Raw genomic sequence first — 22,486 nt, 5'->3', positions numbered from 1 at the left:
CTGGAGAAAGTCCAAAAGACTCATTCCCCAAAAAGTGGGAAGGATATTTGGGTTTATATTCTCATCGGCTACTGGCCGGGAGACCCATAAGTTACTTAAAAACAGCTCATGAATTCAAAACAGCAGAATAGATGTGCAAAATGTTGTATTTCATTAATGAATGTACACATTCTTATAAAGTGGAACTTTTTGGATGATCCCTATTTTTCTTTTATCTCTCGCTCATGCTCCCAATTTATAACTATGAATCAGTCGGGTGATTTATGAGCACCAACTCTGTGTGTGTGTGTGGTGAGGTTTGGGGGATGAGAGCTGGGGAGAGAGAGAGGATGGAGGGAATCTGACCCAAGAGAAAGAGGTAGTGTGTAGCGCGGGGTGGTGTGAGGACACGGCCAGGCCCCCTGACTAAGGAATGGGCTGTTTTCTGGTTCAGGAACAGCTTCCCCTTTTTTGAAAAGTGCATTCCTCTCCCAACAGCCCACCTCTGCGACCGCCTCGGAAGAACAAATCTCCTGGTGTCACTATGGAGCATTGAGGGGGTATCATTAAATGACCACTGAGTGTCATAGTCCACTTCTCCATACAAGGACGGGTCTCCAGAGTTATTACAAATATGAAAGGTCATCTCACATAGACACACATGTGTGCGCATTTGAAAATGTACAGAATATCTCTGGAAACTTCATTGAATGATTAAAAGATGGTTTGAGCCCTGGCTGGCGTAGCTCAGTGGATTGAGCGCGGGCCTGCGAACCAGAGGATCACGGTTCGATTCCCAGTCAGGGCACATGCCTGGGTTGCAGTCCGGTTCCCTGCAGGCCAACTCCCAACAGGGGATGCACGAAAGGCAACCATACATTGATGTTTCTCTCCCTCTCTCCTTCCCCTCTAAACATAAATAAATAAATAAAATCTTTAAAAAAAAAAAAGATGGTTTGAGAGAAAGGGAACCGGGATGCTGTCTGCGCTTGGGGTGTGAAGACACTGGGACTCTGTGCTCCGTGAGCCTGCGCCACTTACTGTAATAGCGGGGAGGGGAGGACTGTGTAAACGGTGGCCTTACCAGACAGCCACACAGACTTCGTGTGGCTTCTCACAGATGGACGTGATGCTGCAGTTGCTCATGCAGGAGTTGCGACTGTCACAGGTGGAAGACCTCACATCACAAAACTTGCACAGTTGTGAAAACTTGACTGCACCGTTGTTATCCGTCATCGTCATGTCATTGTTAACTGTGGAGGGAAAAGACAGATACGCTGAGTGGTTATCTCACCACTAGACTGCCTGCCAGTGAATTCCTGATGTTGTCCTGCAATTTCAGATGAGCCTGATGTCAGAAGAATAAATACGAAGGAAGGCATGAGAATCCCCTGCACCTATGCAATCCGTTACAAAGGCCACGGCAGGGTGGGCGGGGGAGTTGAGTACTTCTTGCTTTTGTCCATGATTTTACAAGGCACTCTTCCTACACAAACCTTATCATTCAATCAAGAAACAGAGACTGGATTGGCCCATTGCATTGTTCTGGGTGCTGGGAGCGCCGTGGCAAGTACCCATGGGGAAGTTAGCGTTGAGCTGGGTGGATAGTCAAGGAAACAGATAAGGGGAGGATAACCCAAAATAGAGAGTAAGACAGGGGATGTGGAAGCCAGATGAGAGGCACCACCCACGTGGGCAGAGAGGCCACCAGGGAGCAGAACTGCGAAGTGCACAGGGGAGTCGGTAACTGAGAGGAGACCCTGTAGGTGAGGCAGGACTCGGCCACCTTGTCCCTGACTGACAGCCGCTATGGGGTCTTCTTGCAGGGGGCTGGCTCTGACTTCTCTCTGTTGCCTTGAGGGAAATCAGGTGATAAACCAACATGGACCGAGTCACTCCTAGGAATAATCCCAATCCCCGTGGAGGCGCTGGAGTCTTGCAGGCGGTAAAGGCGAGGTTCCACCTTGAGGGTCTGCCGCATGCTGCCTCTCTTAAAGGCGCCACCACCACTACCACCACCAGCCCTCCTATCCCTTACCTACTGGCTTTTGGACACACGGGCTCTATCTAGAAGAAGCCAAGTTCTTTCCTTCCTCAGGCCTTTGCCTTGCTGCTCCCTTTGGCTTTTTATCACCTTTCTGATCTCTGGTTAAAAATGTCAGCTCTTCACCCTAAAGCAGCCACAGGTAACTATGACCAGATTCTGCCTTATCTTTGGCACAAGGCTCCAAAGTGCGACCTCTGTGAGATTTTATCTGCCGTGTTTGTATACTGTGGCAAGAAGATGGCCTGTTACATAGAAGCAGCTATCCAAAAAATACTTACTGCGTGAAGAGCAAAATACGTAAATAGATGAATATAAGAAGTTTGCTTTTGGTGCTTTATCCCAAGTGGGAAAAAATATAGAACATTTCCCCCCACATCAGCGGGGAGTGTGATTATAAATACAATATTCATTCTGCTTTGCAGCTCCCATATTGGATGCTGAGAGGCAGCAAAAAAGTATAGCGCCTCCTTCCCCATCATTTTCTTCAAAGAGGCCCATTTCCGTTGGCAATGAAGATAATTAAAGGTGTGCCTTTGGAGAGTCAAGTGAGAAAGACTACAAGGCTTTTTGGTCCACAAACATGATGCTAAGGAAGATGAAGCACCAAAGCACATTTGGCGCTAGTTGGGAGGTGTGTTTCTCTCCCAGGAATCACGCTTGGAAAGCCTCCTCCGCGCCTCCCCAAGTTCAGCATGCCCCTGCCCAAAGCCAGAGGAGCAGTTTCAATGCCATGGACATTCCCTGTTTGCAAATTTTAGATCTCTGGCATCGACACTTTGCCACTCAGCCCTCTTTGTCGCTTGGACAGAGCACCTGTTTCCTGGGCCTCTAAAAATATAAACGTATATAAATTCAAGATTTGCTTTCTTGTGGTAACATTAAATATAGAAGAAAAATAAACCCATTCATCCCTCCCAGGCCTCAAGTTCATTTCAGGAAGTATATTTTTAGGTAGCAAACTATTTTGAAATTCTCAGTGTCTCCCAGCACTAGACCTCTATGCTTAGCTAAAAATACAGGCCTAAGTGCTCTCCAAAACTTGTGTTCAATTTGGGACTAAAGCAACAATGAATATATATATTTTCTGCAATGGTTAGATTTGGATCCATTGGTGAAACAACTAATTTAACCCGTAAGGTTTTCCCACAAGGCGTGGGCAAAGCGGAAAAAAAAAAGCTAGGCCGTGTTTTGCTTTGTTTTTTATTTTTAATAGACTATGTTGAAGACAAACATCTATTTGGTGGTGATGAAGCTTTGTTTTTAAATATAAAATCAAGCTTCCATGCCTTGGAATTCAGCCTTCCAGCATGTTAGGATTTTAGCCTAGATTAGTGGCTATCAACTTGGGGGCCTGTTGGAATCCATCACGTAGGGCATTTTAGAAAATAATGAACTGGTCCCATCCCAGATACACTGTTGTAATTATTCTGGAGGGTCACCTGGGCATCAGGGATTGTAGAAGCTGCCCAGATGATTCTAATGTGTTACCAAGGCTGAGACCTGTGGCCTAGAATGAGCTGAAATATAAAATGACCAGCATAAAACAGAAAACAAATCCTGCCCCCCAACCACACAAATACATATACAACTTCTGTAACTGATGTGGGAGCCCCTCAATAAAGCTGGAAATTTCCTGGAGAAGAAAAAAATCATCCAAAGCTCTGAGATTAGCCCCTTTACGCTTCAGGGAGAAATTCATCTTTTTTGCGGGCTGGCCAGTCCTCTACCCACAAAAGCTAGAAGTGTGAGAAAAGGAGTCAGGAGTGACAAATAAGAACAGATGAGACGGTGCTGGAAGCAGCAGTGGCGGCCACAGATGTGGTGACAAGTGTAAGGGGTTGGATTTGATGTCTGCAAAACACCATCAGCAGTGAAGAGACCAACCACAACAAAAAAGGCCACCAAAAAAAAAAAAAGAGAAAGAAGAATAAAGAAAGGTCACCAGCTGCACAGCTCGGGGCCCCACTCAGGTTGCAGTCTGTGCAGTCGGGGCCCTGCATTTGTGCAATTCTCAGGCCTGAAGGTGAGGCCAGGAAAGAGAAGACCTGTCCATGTAATTCCAGGAAAGAGGGGAATAGCCAAGTTCACTCACAACTTGGAGGCACAGGCATATGAAGACAGGAGAAGGCGTACATTGGCAACTTCTCTTAAGACTTACTGTGTGCTAGTTAAGGTGCATAAGTTATCACGTGATACCACCTCGTAAGTAGCCAGCAAGGAGGCCTCATGTTTTTCTATACTACAGTAAAACCTACCCCTGTTAAGGTGAGCAGACCTTTCATCTTGATCAGCTTCATTTTTATTTGAAAATTCATTTTGTGCCCTGCAATTTCCAGCCACTCCCCAGCCAGCCCCTCACTATTAGCTGATCTCTGCAGACTCCTACGATTCCAGCCAGTCAATAAATGTCCAGCCTTTGCTCTAAGCCAGTATTCTCCTTTGTGAATCACTATGTTGCTGAGACAGAGTTAAGCGTAGAGGGCAAAGCTCCTCTTAACCTTTGTTGGGGTCACCTCATTTTGATGAAAGCTTTATGAACTCACTTTGGGGTGAGGGGGTGGAGAGACATACATATAGACTTTTTCTCATTATTTCAGAGGGTTGGTTCACAGAGTCCCTGAAGGTCCATAAGCTCCATTTGAAGAATCCTAGAGTCGTCAAAGGGGAGTCCCTGATATCACACTAAGCCATGTGCAGTACGCTGCTAGGTGGGGTGGAGGGCGAGCGGGCACAATTTCTCCGGTGCATTCCGACCCACCGGGAAGGAAGTTCCCGCCATGGCCTCACCTGTCAAATAACATCCTTAGGTTTAATACATAATGTTTGTGAGCCTCAAAGAATGCAGACATGCATAAAGTAAATGCATAGAGTCGGCCCTGTACATGCAGTGGGTCTGCATCTACAGATTCAACCAACCTCAGATGGAAAATAACTTGGGAAAAAAATTTTAGGTCAAGTTGTTGCTGACCTGTAGTTAGGCCTATGATGTCTGCATCTGTACTGAACACAGACAGACATTTTTTCTTGTAATTATGTCCTAAAGAATATAGTATAATAACTATTTGTGCTGTATTAGATATTGTTAATAATCTACAGATGATTTTAAAAGTATACAGGAGGATGTGTGCAGGAGACCTGGACTGGAGTATCCATGCATTTTGGTACCTATGTGGGGTCCTGGAACCAGGGCCCCAGCCCCAGCACACCAACGGGCAAATGTATGTGTAAATAGTCAGGGGCATCGCTCTAAACAGCACAGCAAGAGCCACCTAATTAATCCTACAGCAAACCCTACCCAACGTCAAAATTACTTTCAATTCAGGTTGTTAACAGACTCTCCTAAGTCCTTTAGTTAAAATGTTCTCATATCAAGTCCGTGTATTTCTTAATAGTTCATTTTATTGTATTTTTTCCAGTTATTCCCCCTACACCCTCCTCCACCTCCACCCGCCTCCCCGCCCCCGCCCCCTGCATTCACCACACTGTTGTGTCTGTAGATCCTCTGTGAACAGCTGACCATCTTTAGAGAATGTTCTACCCGTAACAGGCAAATTAGCTATTCGTAATGTTCCCCTCGAAAAGTCTCTCCCCTAGAAAATCATGCGGGAAAGGAAGTAAACACGGGCAGCTGCTCTCGGCATACGATGGCATCACATGGCCCACCACAGTTCACTGCTCTTCACACAAACCCGTGAGTAATACACCCAGACCTCTAGTCTAGGTCCTACTGCCTTCCTCATTTTAGGGCCCCTTTTCCCCGAAGTCATTGCCAAGAGACAGAGTTTCCAGGTCTTGAGAATATGAATTAAGCAAATGCTCAGCCGTGTCTATTTCTGTAACTACCTTGTTGCTTCTGAAGGTCAGAGATGAACCGCCTAATAAGGTTTAGACTTATTCCAGATAAATATTAAGAATTTTGGATAGGAATTCTGAGTCCCAGACTCCCATTCTGGAATGGTGTCTACTCTTAGCGGAACAAAATCTAAAGATTCTAAAAATAATCTAAACATTTTACCAGAAGTGTACTCATGTATCCTTCAATTCATGCATCTACCTCCTGTTGTTCCGTAGCATGCTTTGGGGAGCACTGAAGAAGCCATTTATTTTTACAAACTCCTCTGGATATCTTCCTAACATATATTTCATAGCACAATTAGTAAAATTGACATAATTAAGTGCAGCATCTCATAGAATAATCCATGGTGACTGGTGACTGGAACTCATTACTCCTGAGAGCTGTGCTTCTCACTTGTTAATAAGCCAGTGAACCCATGGGGAATATGTTTAACCCACAGGTGTGGGGTAGCACACTTGCTCATGAAACTGTGGACCTGGCAAGTCTGAAATTTATGTGGCAGGTGGGTGGGGTGGCGGCTCAGGCAGCAGTCGATGCTGCTGGTTTGAGGCAGAATGTCTCGCCCCAAACCACTCAGTTCTTGCTCATAGGTGTTCCAGCTAATTGAAAAAGGCCCATTCACATTATCTAGGGTAAACGTTTCCTAAGGTCAACTGATTGTAGTTGTTAATCACATTACAAAGTACCCGGACAGCAACAGCTAGATTAGTGTTTGATTTAAGGACTCATGACCCTGACCAGCACAGGTGGGACCTGAGACTCTGTTCCCGGGGGATTCCATGCTGCTGGTTCACACTGAGCATAAAAGTTGTGAAGAACCCAATTGTTGACTGGCGGTTATTTCTCTTTCTCCACTCCCTTTGGATTTGGCAAAATCAAATACACCATGGCCTCACTTGAAGTCACCGATTGTTCTCGGACTTTCAGGGACATGATGGATAATGAAACCAACTGGACCATAAGCTGGTTGATATAATAGAGTTAAGCCCCTACGGCGTCCCATCAACGTTATCATGAAATGACTCTGGATGAAACGCAGTTATTCCAGGACCTCCAGCATTATCCCTCACCTTTCTTAAAGGCCTGTCTCATCTTACGGTTCTTTCCATCTGCTTTCCTCTGAAGCCTGGCCTCTCAAACAGTGAAAGGCCCCGAGGCTCTGATCACCACATGGGCCCAGAAGAGAAAGACTTGTTCTCTGAAAGAAAGGTTTTAATTGCACTTGGCATTTCAGAAGCAGACACTGAGGAAGCCATCTGGCAGACTGCTGCCTTGGGCTGTGGCGCGGGCAACACACACCCCATGCGTGGCCCTTGAGACCAGGTGGGACAAGTCTATCAGCCTGTCACCCATGTCCTCCCGCCTAGAACAAAGAAGCAAGTCATGAAACCTTGGAGGTGTCCCTTCGTGACTCCTCAGGAAAAAAAGACATCCCCAGGCTAATCAAACACTTCGGCCAATTACTATAAACCAACAAAAGAACATCTTGTAATGAAGTCAGAGATGTTTTAGGAATAGTTCTCTTCTCTGAACATGTATTGCATAATTGGAACTTCTAATACAATGCAAGATCTTTTTTAGTTTCAAACTGTATTTGAACCCTCAGTCCCGAAGTACTTGTAAGTATTCTGAGAGCAGGAGAAGAGGAGCTTCTGGGCACTAAGGCCAGTGCAGGAGAAACCATCACTTCGATAACTGGGAGACCACAGTGTGGGCAGGAAGGAATCACAGGCAAGAGCCCTAAAGACATCGATTCTTTTCATGTAAATGTTTTCATTATAATAACACTTGCTAAAAACCTTCAAAGGATGACCTAATCAATGCTCTAAAATCTCTTTGAAATGGCAAGAAAATCATTCTTACTAGTCAAAAACCTAGTAAGAAAAGATAGACAGTTTTCCACATTGACATTGACTACCACTTGGTCAACAATTAAGGATTTATCAAGTGTCTCCAATGTTCACACCCCGTAAGGGATTTAAAACAAACACAGGGTTGGTCCCTGCCCTCCTGGGGCTAATGTTCTAGATTGAGAGGCAAGACAGTCAAATGCAATGGTCTTGCCTTTCATTGCAAACAGGAGGTCAGAAAAGGTGAAAGAGCCATACAGGAATTCCCACGTTCACGGAGGGGTCCATCCTGGAAGGATCATGGTTTTGAGAGGGGAGCAGAGCTGCAAGGGCCCTCGGGGGTTCGAACACAGCCCAGACCAGGAGGGTTAGTAGAATGGGAGATCCAGCCCATCTAGAGGTCAGGTCTCTGAAAACACAGAACTATTCAAGGAACAGGCAGGTTTCATTTCACAGGCGGAAAGACTGAGAGGCGCACCGACGTTCTAGGTGTGTATACGGATCACAGGGTTGGCGTGGCCCAAACTGTATGTACAAGAGCCAAGGCATGAAGTCCCAGACGTTGTCCACCTAATCTCATGGTAGAACAATATTCAATTCTAAAATGAACTGAATGGATGCAATGCCTCTTTTAAAAACTGAAAAGTCTAGAACTAGCAAATAAATCAGTGAATCTGGAGAGTTGTAGAAGTTTTTAATAAAACTCTGGCCTACACTGACGATTATGTGGGTAATGATGAAGGAATAGGAGAAGAGGGTGTGGGTGCGTGCACACATGCGTGTGAGTAATTTCCCTCCCTGGAGTAAATTCTCCATGGAGAGGATTGAGCTTTGAGGGTTTGGATTTGAAGAGCCTCTTTGTCTCATGAGTTGAATGGCTCGCTCTGGGTTGCTTTAAGAAAACTGCATAGACATGAATTCGTTTTCACCAAACAAGTAAAACCAGGAATTACAGGGTGCACCAAAGGAATGATCTGACAGAGTACTTTAAATGAAAAACTTGACTGTGCCTTTAAGGATTTTAAAATTTTGGTTTATGAGGACATTTTAAAGAAGCCACCCATAGAATAAAATACACCATAGTTGAATGGAAAAGTGACTGGCATTTTCTAGTGACAAACTTAAAGTAACTGAGCTGGAGCTTCAGTTGGGTCCTTCCCTGTTTACCACGCTCCAGCCCCACCGCCCGATAACTCCTGGACGTGCTCACTGTGTTCCTGCTTCTCCCCAAGTGTCTTGGATCACTGAGAAATGAAGTGCAGTTTGAGTTCTAACACTTGTAGAATTTGCCCTTTAAAAAAAAAAAAAGATCCCAGAATCAGGTCACCTATTAGGAGACAAATCCCAAACATTTCAAATGACTCTTGCAGATGGAAAAAATCCACACGGTTGCCAGAGGCAGTATTTCACAATACCAGCACTTGGCCATATTCAAAAAGCAGAAAAGCTTTAGGCCTCTCCTCGTTAATAAGGATTGGGTGGATGAAACAAACTCCTCAAAGCCGGGCAGGGGTGAGCCGTTGGCGGCAGATACCGCCATCCACACTGGGCGATTTGAGTGAGTCACTGATAAAGCCGATTTTCACAGCGTGCTGATCTGGCCAACCCCAACTGGAGGGACTTGAGCCCCAAACCTGGAGCAGGCAGGGGCTGGGGCTGGGGCTGAGGACGAGAGGACTCCAGTTGGTAAAATTAACCTTATTCTTGTGTTTGGAAGTGCTTTCAAGTTAGCACTGCTCATAAAGTAATAGTAACTGAGAAAACAATTCTCCCTCAGTTGATAGAACCTGGCTGAAGTGCTGGAGCAACAAAGAAAACCGCCCAGAGATGATTGAAAACAAAAGATGATTAGTTCTCTTGGTGACAGTCAAACCCGAATTGGTAAATAGCACAATTGTGCTATTTTAGAGGCGAGACAATGAGCACACACTTTATGGAATTTTGTAATGTTACATAATCCAACTAAAAGAATTGGCCACTTAGCAGAGCAATTAACCAACCTAAACAAATTTGCACTATTTACCTGCTCTGTGAGTGCCCTCATCTCAAACCCGTGAGCAGATAGATGTTGGACCTTGTGAGTAAACCTGGCCCTTTTCTCAAGGTGCTCGCATTCTTGCAGGGGATGAAGAAACATGCACAACCATGATTTTTGTCAAAACAACTGAAAATGAAAAAGGTCTCCACGAAGATGTGCTTTTTAAGAATGAGGTATTCACCTAGGAGTGAAAGCGCACGGGACCCCGAAGTACCAAGGCAAGTTAATGCAAAAATGGGTGACAAAATGCGGTGAGAAAGAACTATTTTAAAGATAGCAGCAAATAGGGACTCAGAGAAACGAGCGTTTGAGATGAGCCATGTGCTTCAACTAAGCAAGGAATTTGGTCTGAATATCCATTTTCTGTGAGACCAGGCTTCTTCTTGATAAACTTCGTGGAAGTTTTTACTCCCACCCCCACCCCCCACATGCTGCAGTCCTGGTGCAGAACCCGTGCCTCCAAGGTTTTTCAATTACAGTTCCACTAAATATGTGCAAATGTCAGTGAAACCAGGTGAGCACCATATTCAAGCTCTGCAAAAGGACTGGAAATGTTACTCCACTGGGGGGAGGGGCTGTAAAGGGCGAGGCCCAAGGGCTTGGTTTCTGACAACCAAGTAACTCCAGTGTAGACCAGGGCAGGAGATGCTAAAACAGAGATGGTTGGGGGAAGGGGGAGGGGAAAGAGGAGCCAGGTACAGTTCACGGATGTGTTCTGTTTGGCCTAAACAGCTCTTCTTTTTAAAATGCGAACCAAGATTTAAAATTAGGATAGTTCCCATGGGTTTCCAACTCCACTTAAGAAAGTGAAAAGATTTGGCTACAGTGGGCCTGGGACAACAGGGAGCTGGGGATGAGGCGTGGTGGCCCCTAAGGCATTGTAAGCAAGTAGCTTCAAGTTCGCCTCATTCCTGCCATTCCCTGGTGTCTGCTGGCCCCCTGCCTGGCCCCTGGGGCCATCTGAACTTTTACCATTAATGATTATTTAGCACGTTTATTCAATATTCTCTCCCAATACTAGAGGTTTAACTGAAATGTAAAAAGTCATGATTTAACTCTCTAATATGAATATTTTCTAATATATATTTGATTTTTTAACGTGGATACTCACATTTTGGTTCCAGGAAAAAGGAAACTTTCTATCTTAAACATCAGATATGCGTGGGGTAATAATGATCATTGTTATTATTTCTATCATCACCACATATTGAACTCAGACCAAATGCCCAGTCCGGCACTCAGTGTTGTGATGACTATTGAATGTGCTCATCACAACAACCGTGTAATTCTGTCATCACCATTTTAGTGGGGAAACTGAGGGTCAGGGAGGTGAAATAAGGTATCCAAGATCAATGACAGGTGACTGAAAGACAAAGCCACAGGTCACGTGGAACCCCACATCCTTCCTGAGGCTAACAATAAAATAGATGTTTCCATTGTAAAGGCTTAGAACAGAGCTTTACCCAAACCCCGTGGAAGACAAAGACACTGAGTGTGGCCTGCAGAAGGTGTAAGAGCAGGCGGAGCAGGAAATTTCTTAGAGAAGAGCTTTGATTTTTTTGTAAGTCCTTCACGTATCTTAGGAGACAAATCTCATAAGAGCAGCTTGGTGAAGTCCCAGAGTTTTAAGGTCAAAGACTTGTGAGCGAATTCAGGTTTTGCCAATCTTAATGGTGGGACCAAGGACAAGCCGCTTGACTTCCTGGAACCTCTGTTTCTTGATCTATGAAAGGGTGCTTTCTAGGGTCAAGTACATGTGAAAATTGTCTAGATGACAGAAAGTGCCACACAAGCACTCTGTTCAGAAATGCGTGCAGTGCTCTCTCCCAGGAAAGACATTTCCAGGCAAGGCAGGACAAAATAATTAATCGAGATTTTTGGTCAGTCTATTCCCACCATAGAATGCAGCAGTTTGATAACTTTTTAAAAGTCTGTCAGGAAATTTGTCTCCTCCTGTGTGAGGAGACAAACTGAAATATAGCTTTTTGTTGCCTCTGCGCTCCAAAGCTTTCACAGAGATATAATGGAATCAATCACGGATTTACAACCACATCCCCAAAAGTATATAAACAATCCTTCTAGAACCAAATAACCCAGTTTCAAAATACTGCTCGTAACCAGTTTAAGATCAAGTTCAATTTTCACATTTTCTGCTGACTCTGCACAATATTCAACAGGCAAAAACTGATCTGCTTTGGCTTGGAGACACTTTCGTATGTTCTTTGGCAACACAGCTAATAAAATTGGCGTTTGACGCACAGAATGGGGAAGCAAGGAGGCACCTGAAGAGTATGGAATTCTCAAGTGTTGGGATAAAGTTAGGTTTGGCTTTCTTAAAGAAATAAAACCGAGACATTTTGATTCACAGCTGATAAGACAATCCGAGGGCTGTGAGCACCAGTTTGACTAGATTTGTTAGTATCTAGTTAAGAAGTTTTCTGCACCATTCAGACGTGTAGAAAATAGTATTTCTTAACCTCTTCTCCTTGATGTCGTATACTTAGGTAAAATTAATTATGTGATATTGCTGAACAAGTTCTACTGCAAGGGAATCTCCATGCTGGGGGTGGAAGCAGGTTGCAATAGAGGAGGCTGTGGCCCAACTGTGAGCTGGCATCCTGTTCCTCGGCAGTAACTCAACTATTCTCTGCCTGTCCTCTGACCAATCCGATAGGCGGATTGCAATCACGACCTTTAAGGTCCCTTTCGTTTTGGAAAATATTCACAATTCAACCCCCCAAAGTGAAGAATTCAAATAGGTCCCAGCTTAGACTTGGCAGCCCTGGTTAAATAGAATGAGAGGCTGTTTCGGCCTAAAAAAAATAATGGCTTAAGGACTATCAAGCAGGGCATTTACATTTGGGTTTGTCTTTTCTGCTGATTGAGAAACCCACCCTGGGGATTTCCTGGTATGCTGTTTAAGTACATGTCTCCCCCTTAACACACATACACGAACTTGAACCTGAACCCTGCCCCCGATCAGTCCTGCAAGAACAGAACTATGCGTGCATCACGAGGTTGGAAGGAAGGAAATTTATGGAAGGGTCACTTTCCACTCAGCCCTGTAGGCATTTCCTCTCATTTTATGGGGGGTGTGGAGGAAACTTTGATTTAGAGCAGAGACATTTACTGTCACAGTTTAAAACAACAACCTTGAGCACATTTCTAATGTTTCTAGTCTGTGTTTACTCTGAACCCATTCTCTGGGCTCAGCTCAAATGATAAGGAATAATAACAAAAGACTCTGTTGCGTAAAAACATCCTATTGCTTCATCAAAGCCTTGACTATGTCTGACAAATGGTTGTAGAAGATTAGCAAAGGAAAGCGCTGAGGGGACTGGCAAGGTCGGCAGCACAGGCTGTAAGCTTCTGAGAGCAGGGATGTCACCTGTCTTGTTCCATGATGACGGCCTCAGTCTAGGGTCTGCCACATAATAAGGCTCCGACAAATGTTCGTTGAATTAAAAGCCAAAATTCAAAAATCAAGCTCCTTCTACGTTGTCATCTACTCAAGGCTGATGCCCCCCAAATGCAAATGAAGGAAAAGAAAGAGTCAACTTGAAGGAAATAAATGCAGAAACCACTTCTAGCGTACTTTCACAGATACATTAAAACAGTGATCCACTTCTAAAAGCGCTTGGGTTGGTTTGTAAGTAACACCAAACGTTCTGAAACCTCCCCCCTCCCCCGCCACCACCGACACACAAACACATATGCACGCACACACACACACACTGTTCATGTTTTTCAAGGAGAGGAAGTGAAATTAAAAAGAAACAAGTTTGAAGCATTGTTAAGGCTTCAAGAAAAGACAACAAAGGGCAGGAAATTTGAAACAAAATCTGAGAATCTGCCCTTAAACTGGGCAACGTCTTTTGTGTTCTCACAGTGCAGTTGGATGAGGAAATGTGAGGCTGGTCTTCGCCTTTCCTGGGCATTACTCAATGCTGGCGTGACCCGAAAGTGACTTCCGGTAAACAGCATAAAGCCATCTGCATGAGGTGACCCTCCAACTCGTGGAAAACTAACTTCTCTCCAAGCGCTACCTGCGCCACTCAAACTGGGCGGAAGAGAGAATAATGTTTACATGACGACATTATTTGTCAACAGGCTGCAGCAGAGCCAAGATAGATTTCAGCAGGCCACTTTAATGCAAAAAATGAGAACTAGACTCCAAGTCCTGGAAGGACCTTGTTCTCATACACTGTTGGAATATGGTGGGCTCCTTGCATCCACGAAGAATGGCCACATTTGTGTACTGAACTACCATGTCCTACTAGGGAAAGGGTGGGATCAGTAACTTAAACTTGGAAATGATTTGGATTACCTTTGACTGGGAAGTCAAATTAGAATACCTTCTAGTGCTTAAGAAGACTTTTTATACGAGTTCTGGTATACAGCTACTGTACCTTCAAATTGCCCCCACACGATCCTTTTGTTCATTGCAGTTATTGGGGTGACCTGATTTGAAAGCATATATGCACCCCTATAACCATGGCAGTGCTATTTACAATAGCTGAAATTTGGAAGCAACCCAAGGGCCCATCAGTAGAGGACTGGATGAAGAAGCTGTGGTACACTTATACAATGGAATACTGCTCCCAAACAACCCTATTTGTTTAACCTGCAACGTGAGAACCAAGTTATATAAAATGCTGCAGAGCCACAGAGGTGACTGAGAATGTACATTTTCACTGCTTTACTCATCTGAGTGTAATTTCTTTAGCAGCACCAGTGGAGTGTGATTCCTAATGGAGTCTAATATAAAAGGAGAGAAGCAAAGAGGAGAGACCACGGAGAAGAGGAGATCTGGGGAAAAGATGACCAGCACACTATGGTTTTAGGGCAGTGGAACTTATTTTTTGTTCCTTCTGACAAGAATGTTCTTATCTGAGATATCTGCCTACTTCAGATAGGGACGTGACAGCCCCTTCTGAAATTATGGACACTCACCATCACTCTCTGCCCCTGACCCTGCGTTCATCACCCCTGACATAGGAGCAGAATCCTGTTCGCTAACTTGTCTACACAGATTTGTTTAGCTCACAGTGGTACACCAGCATTTTGAACATTGCCTTGAACATGGGAATTGGTACCAATAGACACTTGTTTCCAGCTCTGCACTTCCCCAAGTCCTCAAAAGCCAAGTTTCGCACCCTGTTCTTAAGTATGAGGAGAGACCTTCTATTCTTCTGATAAATTCTCATTTGTTAAAAAAACAAGATTATTTGCAGTTGCTGGAGAGAGAATAAAGCTATGCTCACAGAAGGAATAAGGCAATAGGGAAATAAAATATTGAACCCAGGCATGAAAGGTATATAGATTCAATATAAAAAAAATAAAAAACTCAAGGTTCATTAGTCAAAATTTACAGTATAAAGAAGTCAGAGAGTTCCCGTCCTTGGAAGAGCTGGTTGAGGAAGGCACAGGCCTACAGAATAGCCAAGCAAAGGTGCTTCTCTCAAGGCACACTGTCCTTGAGTCAATGGGATGACCCAGAGCTGCACTGTGTAATAGGGTAGCCAGAGGCTTTCAAATTTAACTTTAGTTAAATAAAATAACATATTACTTTCAAGTCACACTAGCCATTATCAAGTGCTTAGAAGCCACATGTGACCAGGATAGACAAACACAGAAAATTTTATCAACACACAAAGTTCTATTGGACCACATGGATAGAAGGAAATACAGAAACCTGGGTTTCTCAGTCCCAGGGAGACCTGAAATCAAAAGCCACAGGACTGGAAGGCAACACAGGGCAGGGCGAGAAAAGAAGTCCCACTGGTGAAGGACTTGCTTACTGGCTTGCCTGCCACTTGTCCTTAAAGATCCATCCCGATTTCTTAAGGCATGTGTTTTGTATTAAATGATTGGCTGTCTGTACTACTCCTGCTGAGGTAGGGGCAGAAGACAGTTAAGGACCAGGGCTAGATTCCATGGTAAACCTATAAGCCATGAATAGCAGAAGTTTGCAGAAGCGTGAAAAATGGACCAAACGAACTAGGTTTGCAACAAGCTGTAACCTGTGAGGGCTCAAGTCAGCTGGCACAACCTCTCAAAATGCAAATCCCTGAGCCTAAGATAAAATGCTGTGTGAAAAAAGCAAGGTGAGTCTGACTCCGAGGTTTTAAGTAATTCCCATTAAGCCCAGTTTCAATGGCTGCAACGTAAGGCAGAGTTGAAGCACACAAAAGCCTACAGTAAGGAAATTAACATTTTACAAAACATGCTAGCCTTTTTTTATCAAGGTTTTTTTTTTTTTTTGGAGGGTGTAAGTCACAGCATGCCAAATAAGGGTGAGTTTCTAGAACATAGCAGAGAGGTGACCAAAGGGGGAAGAATTTACTCACGAGGGAAAATCCCAATAGCCTCAGGGCACTGCTTCCCCTGGACTCCGGTGGTGGAAGCTGAACCTAATTAGACGCGTTCCTCCAGGGCAACTTTGCTCCTCGGAGACTTTCACCTGCCTCTTACACTTCTCCTTACTTGGTGTGTCCAGGGGTTTGAAGGGTTTATAATCCCGAGCACAATGTGTGCAGAAACTTGAAGCATATTTTTCTCCTGCAGGACAACACTCTTTTTACAGCCGTTTTAAAACTAAAAACCCAGGTGATAAAAAAGACCTGGCTGGATCCTCTGACAACCAAGTATTGTCATTAGGGTGTGTTACTAAAGAGTATTTCCGTAAACATTGGTATATCCTGTGTCCAGGATAGAAGTGGCCTATATAATTCCCAAGTACAAGAGTAGAAAAGTACAAATAATTTAATCTGTCTCACTAGGATTATAGGTGCAAAGAAATGACCTGAATATATTCAGGAGAGGATTTGAGGCAAATGGGAATTTTAAGGACACTGTACAACTGTCCTGTCCACTATGATAGCCAGTAGACACATGCAGCTATTGACATTTAAGTTCATTGAAATAAAATAATATCTAAAATTAAGTTCCTTACTGCCCCTGCCACATTGGCAGCCAGGGGTGGCTAATGGTTACCACCTTGGACAGCACATCCACAAGATACTGTCACCACTGCAGAAAGTTCTCCTGAAGAGTGCTGCTGTCTAAAATAGGTATATAATTTGCCCCGATATCGTCATGGAGATTATGAAGTAAAAAGGGTCCTAAATACTAAGTTTCTGGGCTGTTGGCAACCTTCTCCCCCCTGGGGAATTCCTTGCAGAGGTTTGTCTAATTAACCCAACCTCCCAGTCTTAAGCCCATTAAAATGCCTTTAGATATAAGAAAAATATTCCACAGAGGTTCTCCCCAAAAGGGACTCTTAAGTTCTTCAGAGTTCCAAAAGTAGCTGAGTCCTATGTCTGAGATAATTGAGGTGTAAGCATATCAGGAAAATGTCTGCAAGTGAGGCCCAGGCAAAGGAAGGTACTCTCGGAAGTCATGAATCTGTGTCTTTCTTTGCTTTTTTTCACATTTTATCCCAGAGGATTCAGCAGGCTACTTTGCTTGGAGTGGGGTCTAGAGAGCACCTAAAGCAAGTTCTGGGGCTCCTAAGAGCTTTCCCATACACCTTTCCAAGAGCAAAGAAGAAATGATTGTTTTGTTTTGTTTTTAAATCGGCCTCTGCCCCTTTTTATCGGTGTAATAGATTTTTTGAAATTAATTTTAGAGAGAGAAAGAAAGGGAGAGAGAGAGGAACATCATGCATTCATTGGTTAATTTTTTATATGCCCTGACTGGGGATTGAATCCGAAACCCTGGTGTATAGAGATGACCCTCTAACCTACTGGGCTCCCTGACCAGGGCAAGGAACAATTGTTTTTAAAAAATCCTGAAGTGCTGATGATGGCATCGAGCCCCAATGTGCTCAACTTGGTGCTTAGGGAGGTTGTGACCTTTGGCCTTTTGCTAACCACAAGGCATTATGGGAAAAGAAGAAAGAGATGTGCTATGCTCACATCATGACACACTCCTGGCCTTGCAATGATTTGTCATTCTTCAGTTTATAATTTGACAGTGACCCAGACACGTAAGCCTAGACTACACGGGCTGGCATTTAAGGCCTCCCTAATCTGATTACCTTTCTGCGGAGCACCCATCCAGTACCCTCTGATCAGTTCACTGCCTTTCCTTACTGCATTTCCACCTCCCCACAAGGTCAACCAATGCACAATCGCCAAAGGATGATCACCAAGGTGGCCTGCCCAGGCCCCAGCGACAGTTCGGCACCTCCACCAGCAACTCTGAGGTTTAGTGTTGGACTAGAAGGGACTCAGAGAACGGCTTCTCCAAGGCCACCTGGTGCCTGACACTATCCATCAGAAGAAGCCCAAGGCTGTCAGCGTGCTGACTGCGCGTGTTGGATCAGGCTCAGGAGAGCTGGAGCACGGCCTCAGTGTGGTCAGTGGACACAATGCCAGCAGGCAGCTTCCCAGCTTCCCTTCTGCTTCCTTGAAGCAGGTGGAGAAGTATTAACTCTGAGGCTAAAAAGTAGACAATAGCGCCACAGAGTCAGAGCCAACTTTTCCAGACCCAGGTTATCCTTACCACTTACAGCCAACACACCCTAAGGTTCCCTGCCTATTCTGGCCTTAATTTTTAATTCCCTGATTGTGAGGTAGCCTTTTAGATGGGATTCTATTTACGAAGTAAAGGGATTTTCTCATTCTCCCATTGCTCTACTCCAAAACCCGCCTCATATTTGTTATGCTGGACTTAGGACAACAGTCAGAGAAGATGGGAAGTTTTAAACCCAGTAAATGGTACGTCTTTGCTGGGGAATGTCAAGTAAGGACCTTGACCTCTCTAGTCAGAGGCCCCGTTTCTGAACTATCTGGGATAGGCTACCTCAGTGTTTCTCAGCCTGGGATCCACATCAGAAAGACACGGGGATCTTTTTAAAACCATACTGACATCAAGGCCCTACCAGCAGGAGGTAAATCAGAACTTCCTGGAGTTTGGCTCAGGCTGTTTTACAAGCTCTCTAGATGATTCTAATGTGTAGCTAGAGTTGAAAAAAAAAAGTTCAGGAAAGGATTTATTTTATATAGAGTGAAGAACTCAACAGGAACAGACTTAGGGGCCATGAGAGCGCTGGATAGAGGTGACCAGGCCCATGAGATCTCAATTTGCACAGCTGCTAAGGAAAATCACAAACAGCATTATCACAGAATCTTATTAGACATGTGTACAGGTCGAGTCAAGCCCAACCCGAATAACTTTGTTATGTGACTCAGGCTCTAATAATGTTTTAGGATGAAGCAGGGATCAGAAACGTAATCAGCCCGAAGGCATTGGTTGCTATTATATAAATTCTTCCTGGAAGATCATCTTGAGATTAATGTTTAAGTATGGGTTTTACACATTCCTATGTTTTTAAAAGATAACAATCCTTTCCCAATCACCGAGGAGAAATAAGCTTAAAGGAGGATCTTTTTGAAAGATCTGAGGAGCAGGTTTCCTGAGAAAGCTGAATACTAAAGCGTTCTGACCCCGAGAGGCAGAATGAATCGTGAATCCCAGCAGACCAACTCGAGAAAATGCATCTCCCACTACATAATCTAGCAAAAAAAGTTAAAAAGATAAATAAATGGTTCCTTCGATCAGAGTTAGCAGTTGTGGATAAACTTATCCTTCAGAAAACTGTCAAAGCTAAAAAGATATCACACAAGCTAACATCTAAGTCAATATACTATTATAATTTAGTTTGTGTTTCTAATCTGTGATGGTTTTCTCTTTTATCCCACTATACAAATATATATTGAGCACAATCTATATACCAGATCTGAGGAACCATTCTTGGAATGTGTGAAATTTGAGTATTTTTCTGGGTATAATAACATTTGCCTTAACGGGACTCAGTATGTAAAAATTATAATTTTTAAAGGACTATATATAAAAGGTATTATTTCAGAAGATTTACCATGGGATCCTGTTTTTTTTTTTAAGTGCATAAGAAGGTAACATTGAAACCTATTCTAGTTTTAAGAAAATCTCTCCCATTACAAATTCAAGAACCTGGTCATTATTTAATGAAGCTCATTTCTTCTAGGAAATTTTCACTGGGAAAGAAGAATCAGATGCTGGGCACTTCCAAGTCCATTGGAAAAATCATCCTGATGAATACTGATGGAAAAAAAAAAGAGGAAGAAATCCATATCCTAGTGTGGGAGGTGATTTGAGGGGCTTCCTTAACCAAAACTGAGTAAAACAACATCATGACTCAACTCATCATTTTGGGTTGTGGGGACAGTCACTTTCATGTGAACAGACTTCAGGAAAGCAAGAATACAAATTGGCTTTGCGTGCTGACAAACTGAATACACTTTCTGCTCACTGAGATCATCCTTTGCCCTATCTTTTGAGAATGTCATTGTCATCGTCAACGAGCAGGCTTTGCAGGTTGTCAAAGGACACCTTCTTTTGTATAGAAGGAACTTGACTAAATACTTGAGGTCTATGTCCTTCATGTTACACCAGTCAAAGCAGTTGTGTTCTTCTCTATATCTTTATCCAGATATTCGCCTTCGAGAAGTTCCGTGAAAGGAAGCCCAAGACAGTACTTGACCTCCATGCTGGTCTGATGGAGAAGTGCCTTTGCTGTGTACAAACACCCATATCACAGATTATTTTAAGCACGTTGAAGCTCTGGGGAAGAGCCAAACTACAGCACTGTAGCATCTTCCATAGCCTTTTATAAATGGCAACATTTCTCTTCTGACCGTGGTGACTTAACCCTCAAGAAGATGGACCACATTGTACTTAAAAGAGAAGGTGCTCCCACAAGAAAAAGAGGAGAAAATGACTCAGCACAGAGCTTGAACCTCAGTAAGACTGGTGGACAAAACCCTCAAAGGAGTGGCTCTTAAAAGCAGAAATTCCCCAGTCCCCAGTGTGGCTTCTAATTTTCAAGGCCAAGGGGAAGTCTTCTGACATCAACCCTTCCAACCCCTTCTTGTACAATTCAGGTATGAACACACAAAAACACAACAGGACCATAGTTTTTATCTTAGATGTACTCAAAAATGAAGCAGAGAGGGGAATGCAATGGTTAAAAATGGTAAAATGATAGACAAATTTGTGATCCTTTACAAATGCCTCAGATGGTTTCTGGGTCTCCATTTCCATGTTATCTGTAAAGCAGGATGACCGTACCCATCTCAGAGAACTCTTGCTGAAATTAGATATAGCATGGGAGCGAAACTGTTTTATAAATAAAGCATTCTATCAACATAAGGGATTATGAAACAATGATTATCACCAGGCATGGTCAATGGTGCCAGAGCAGACTTCCAGCACACTGGTGCGCTCTGCCCCGTCTACCTCAATGCAAGTCAAGTTATTCAAACCACTTCTCTTTTCTGTTTTCCTGGCCCTAGTTTTCATCAGCCTGGACAAATAGTCAAATGACTATTTTTGCAATGTTTATTATGCTTTTAATATTTATTTGACAGCTATTTTAACAAGAGAAGACATTTTATATGTTCCCAAGAGATATGCACCCAAGAGGGCTGTGGCAAGAAATGTTCACTCAAATTCAGACCCTGTACCTACTGAGCCTGAGTCACAGCTGACACAGGGCACAGAAGTGGCTGCCGGCAACCAGCACCATCATCAACTATCCCCTCCTTTACTGGAAAATTTAAGGCACTTTGATTTAGAGGGCAGGAGCCACGTCTGCCTCCATGGTCATCTTAGGTAACATGGGGAGGTGATTTAAGAGAAGCAACATGAAATCCCTCAGGATTCCCCAAGATTTTCAACAGCTCTCAGAAGAGTCTCTTGAACACCAATTTTATTAATGTACTGATTGATCATAATCAAAACGGTACATTGTATCAGAGGTCAAGTATAGTGTGGGCTTCCTTTCCTATAACTTACAGATGAATGTTTGAATAAAGATTATAGAGAAGAACAAAACTGTTTTGATCAGCAGAACACAAGCAACACAGACATCTAACATTTCGTCAGTTGCTTGTATGGAAAAAGAAAAGTTAAACCTTGAAAAGTAGAAAAGCCCATAGGCTTGGAGGAGGAGGAATTAAATCTCCAGCAGCTATTCAAGAGCTAAACACTGAACTGTTAAGACACTGGATTCCCTCGTGGGCTCTGAAGACAATATAAGCATCTCATCAATACACCAGCAATAGGAAAACACTCTGAGTGTGACGAAATGCTTGGCATACATAGCACTGAATCAATATAAGTGATTATATCATTGCCACCAACATCCCCACCAACATCTTCATCATCGAAACCTTAAAAGATACTTGTTTTCAGCAGTCTGAAAGCTTACCAGTGGGACATCAAATTAAAAGTGCTTTATCTCAACCATTTCCAATAAGGGCCCCAGAAGATGAAGACCTAAAATTCTCATTTCATTTCCTTCCTCCCCTAGACAGAGCTGGTAAGGCATTGCTAGTCCACCTTTAGTAATGTTACAAAGTCAGTGCTATTTCCAGAATTCCCATAGAGGAAGGGCTCCATGGGTGATGGTCCAACTGGAAGGGAGGCTGGTCCGGAGGCTGGTCCGGAGGCTGTGTGGGCTCAGGAAGCACACTACTGCTAGTCTGTAGGCTCATTTCAGGTGTATCCAGGGGGGCTCCCTGGGGAGCTGACAGAGACGACGGAAGAGGAGGAAGATGAAGACCTTTAAGACTACTCTTGGACCTTTAAGACCCATTCCTATGAAGTGCCCATCACAGAAAGCCTTCATATTTAAGTCTCCTTAGCATGTGCCCTTAACAGGGTTTTCC

The 22,486-nt window shown here is 43.7% G+C and overlaps 1 protein-coding gene across 1 annotated transcript in view; it reads right to left on the bottom strand.

The window, feature by feature from the left end:
• Nucleotides 1-22,486, bottom strand: part of TGFBR2 (transforming growth factor beta receptor 2) — an 80,858-nt gene that overhangs the window by 44,728 nt on the left and 13,644 nt on the right. The window contains exon 2 of the mRNA XM_037070786.1: nucleotides 1,064-1,232. Coding sequence (XP_036926681.1) covers nucleotides 1,064-1,232 — 169 coding nt within the window. The remainder of the gene's footprint in view (nucleotides 1-1,063; nucleotides 1,233-22,486) is intronic.

Source organism: Sturnira hondurensis, unplaced genomic scaffold (assembly GCF_014824575.4).
Source record: "Sturnira hondurensis isolate 20B ecotype Veracruz unplaced genomic scaffold, ASM1482457v3 Scaffold0019006, whole genome shotgun sequence".
In the NCBI taxonomy this organism is placed as follows: Eukaryota; Metazoa; Chordata; class Mammalia; order Chiroptera; family Phyllostomidae; genus Sturnira; species Sturnira hondurensis.
Note: the sequence above shows the minus strand (reverse complement) of the source record. Positions and strands in the feature narration are given on the sequence as shown.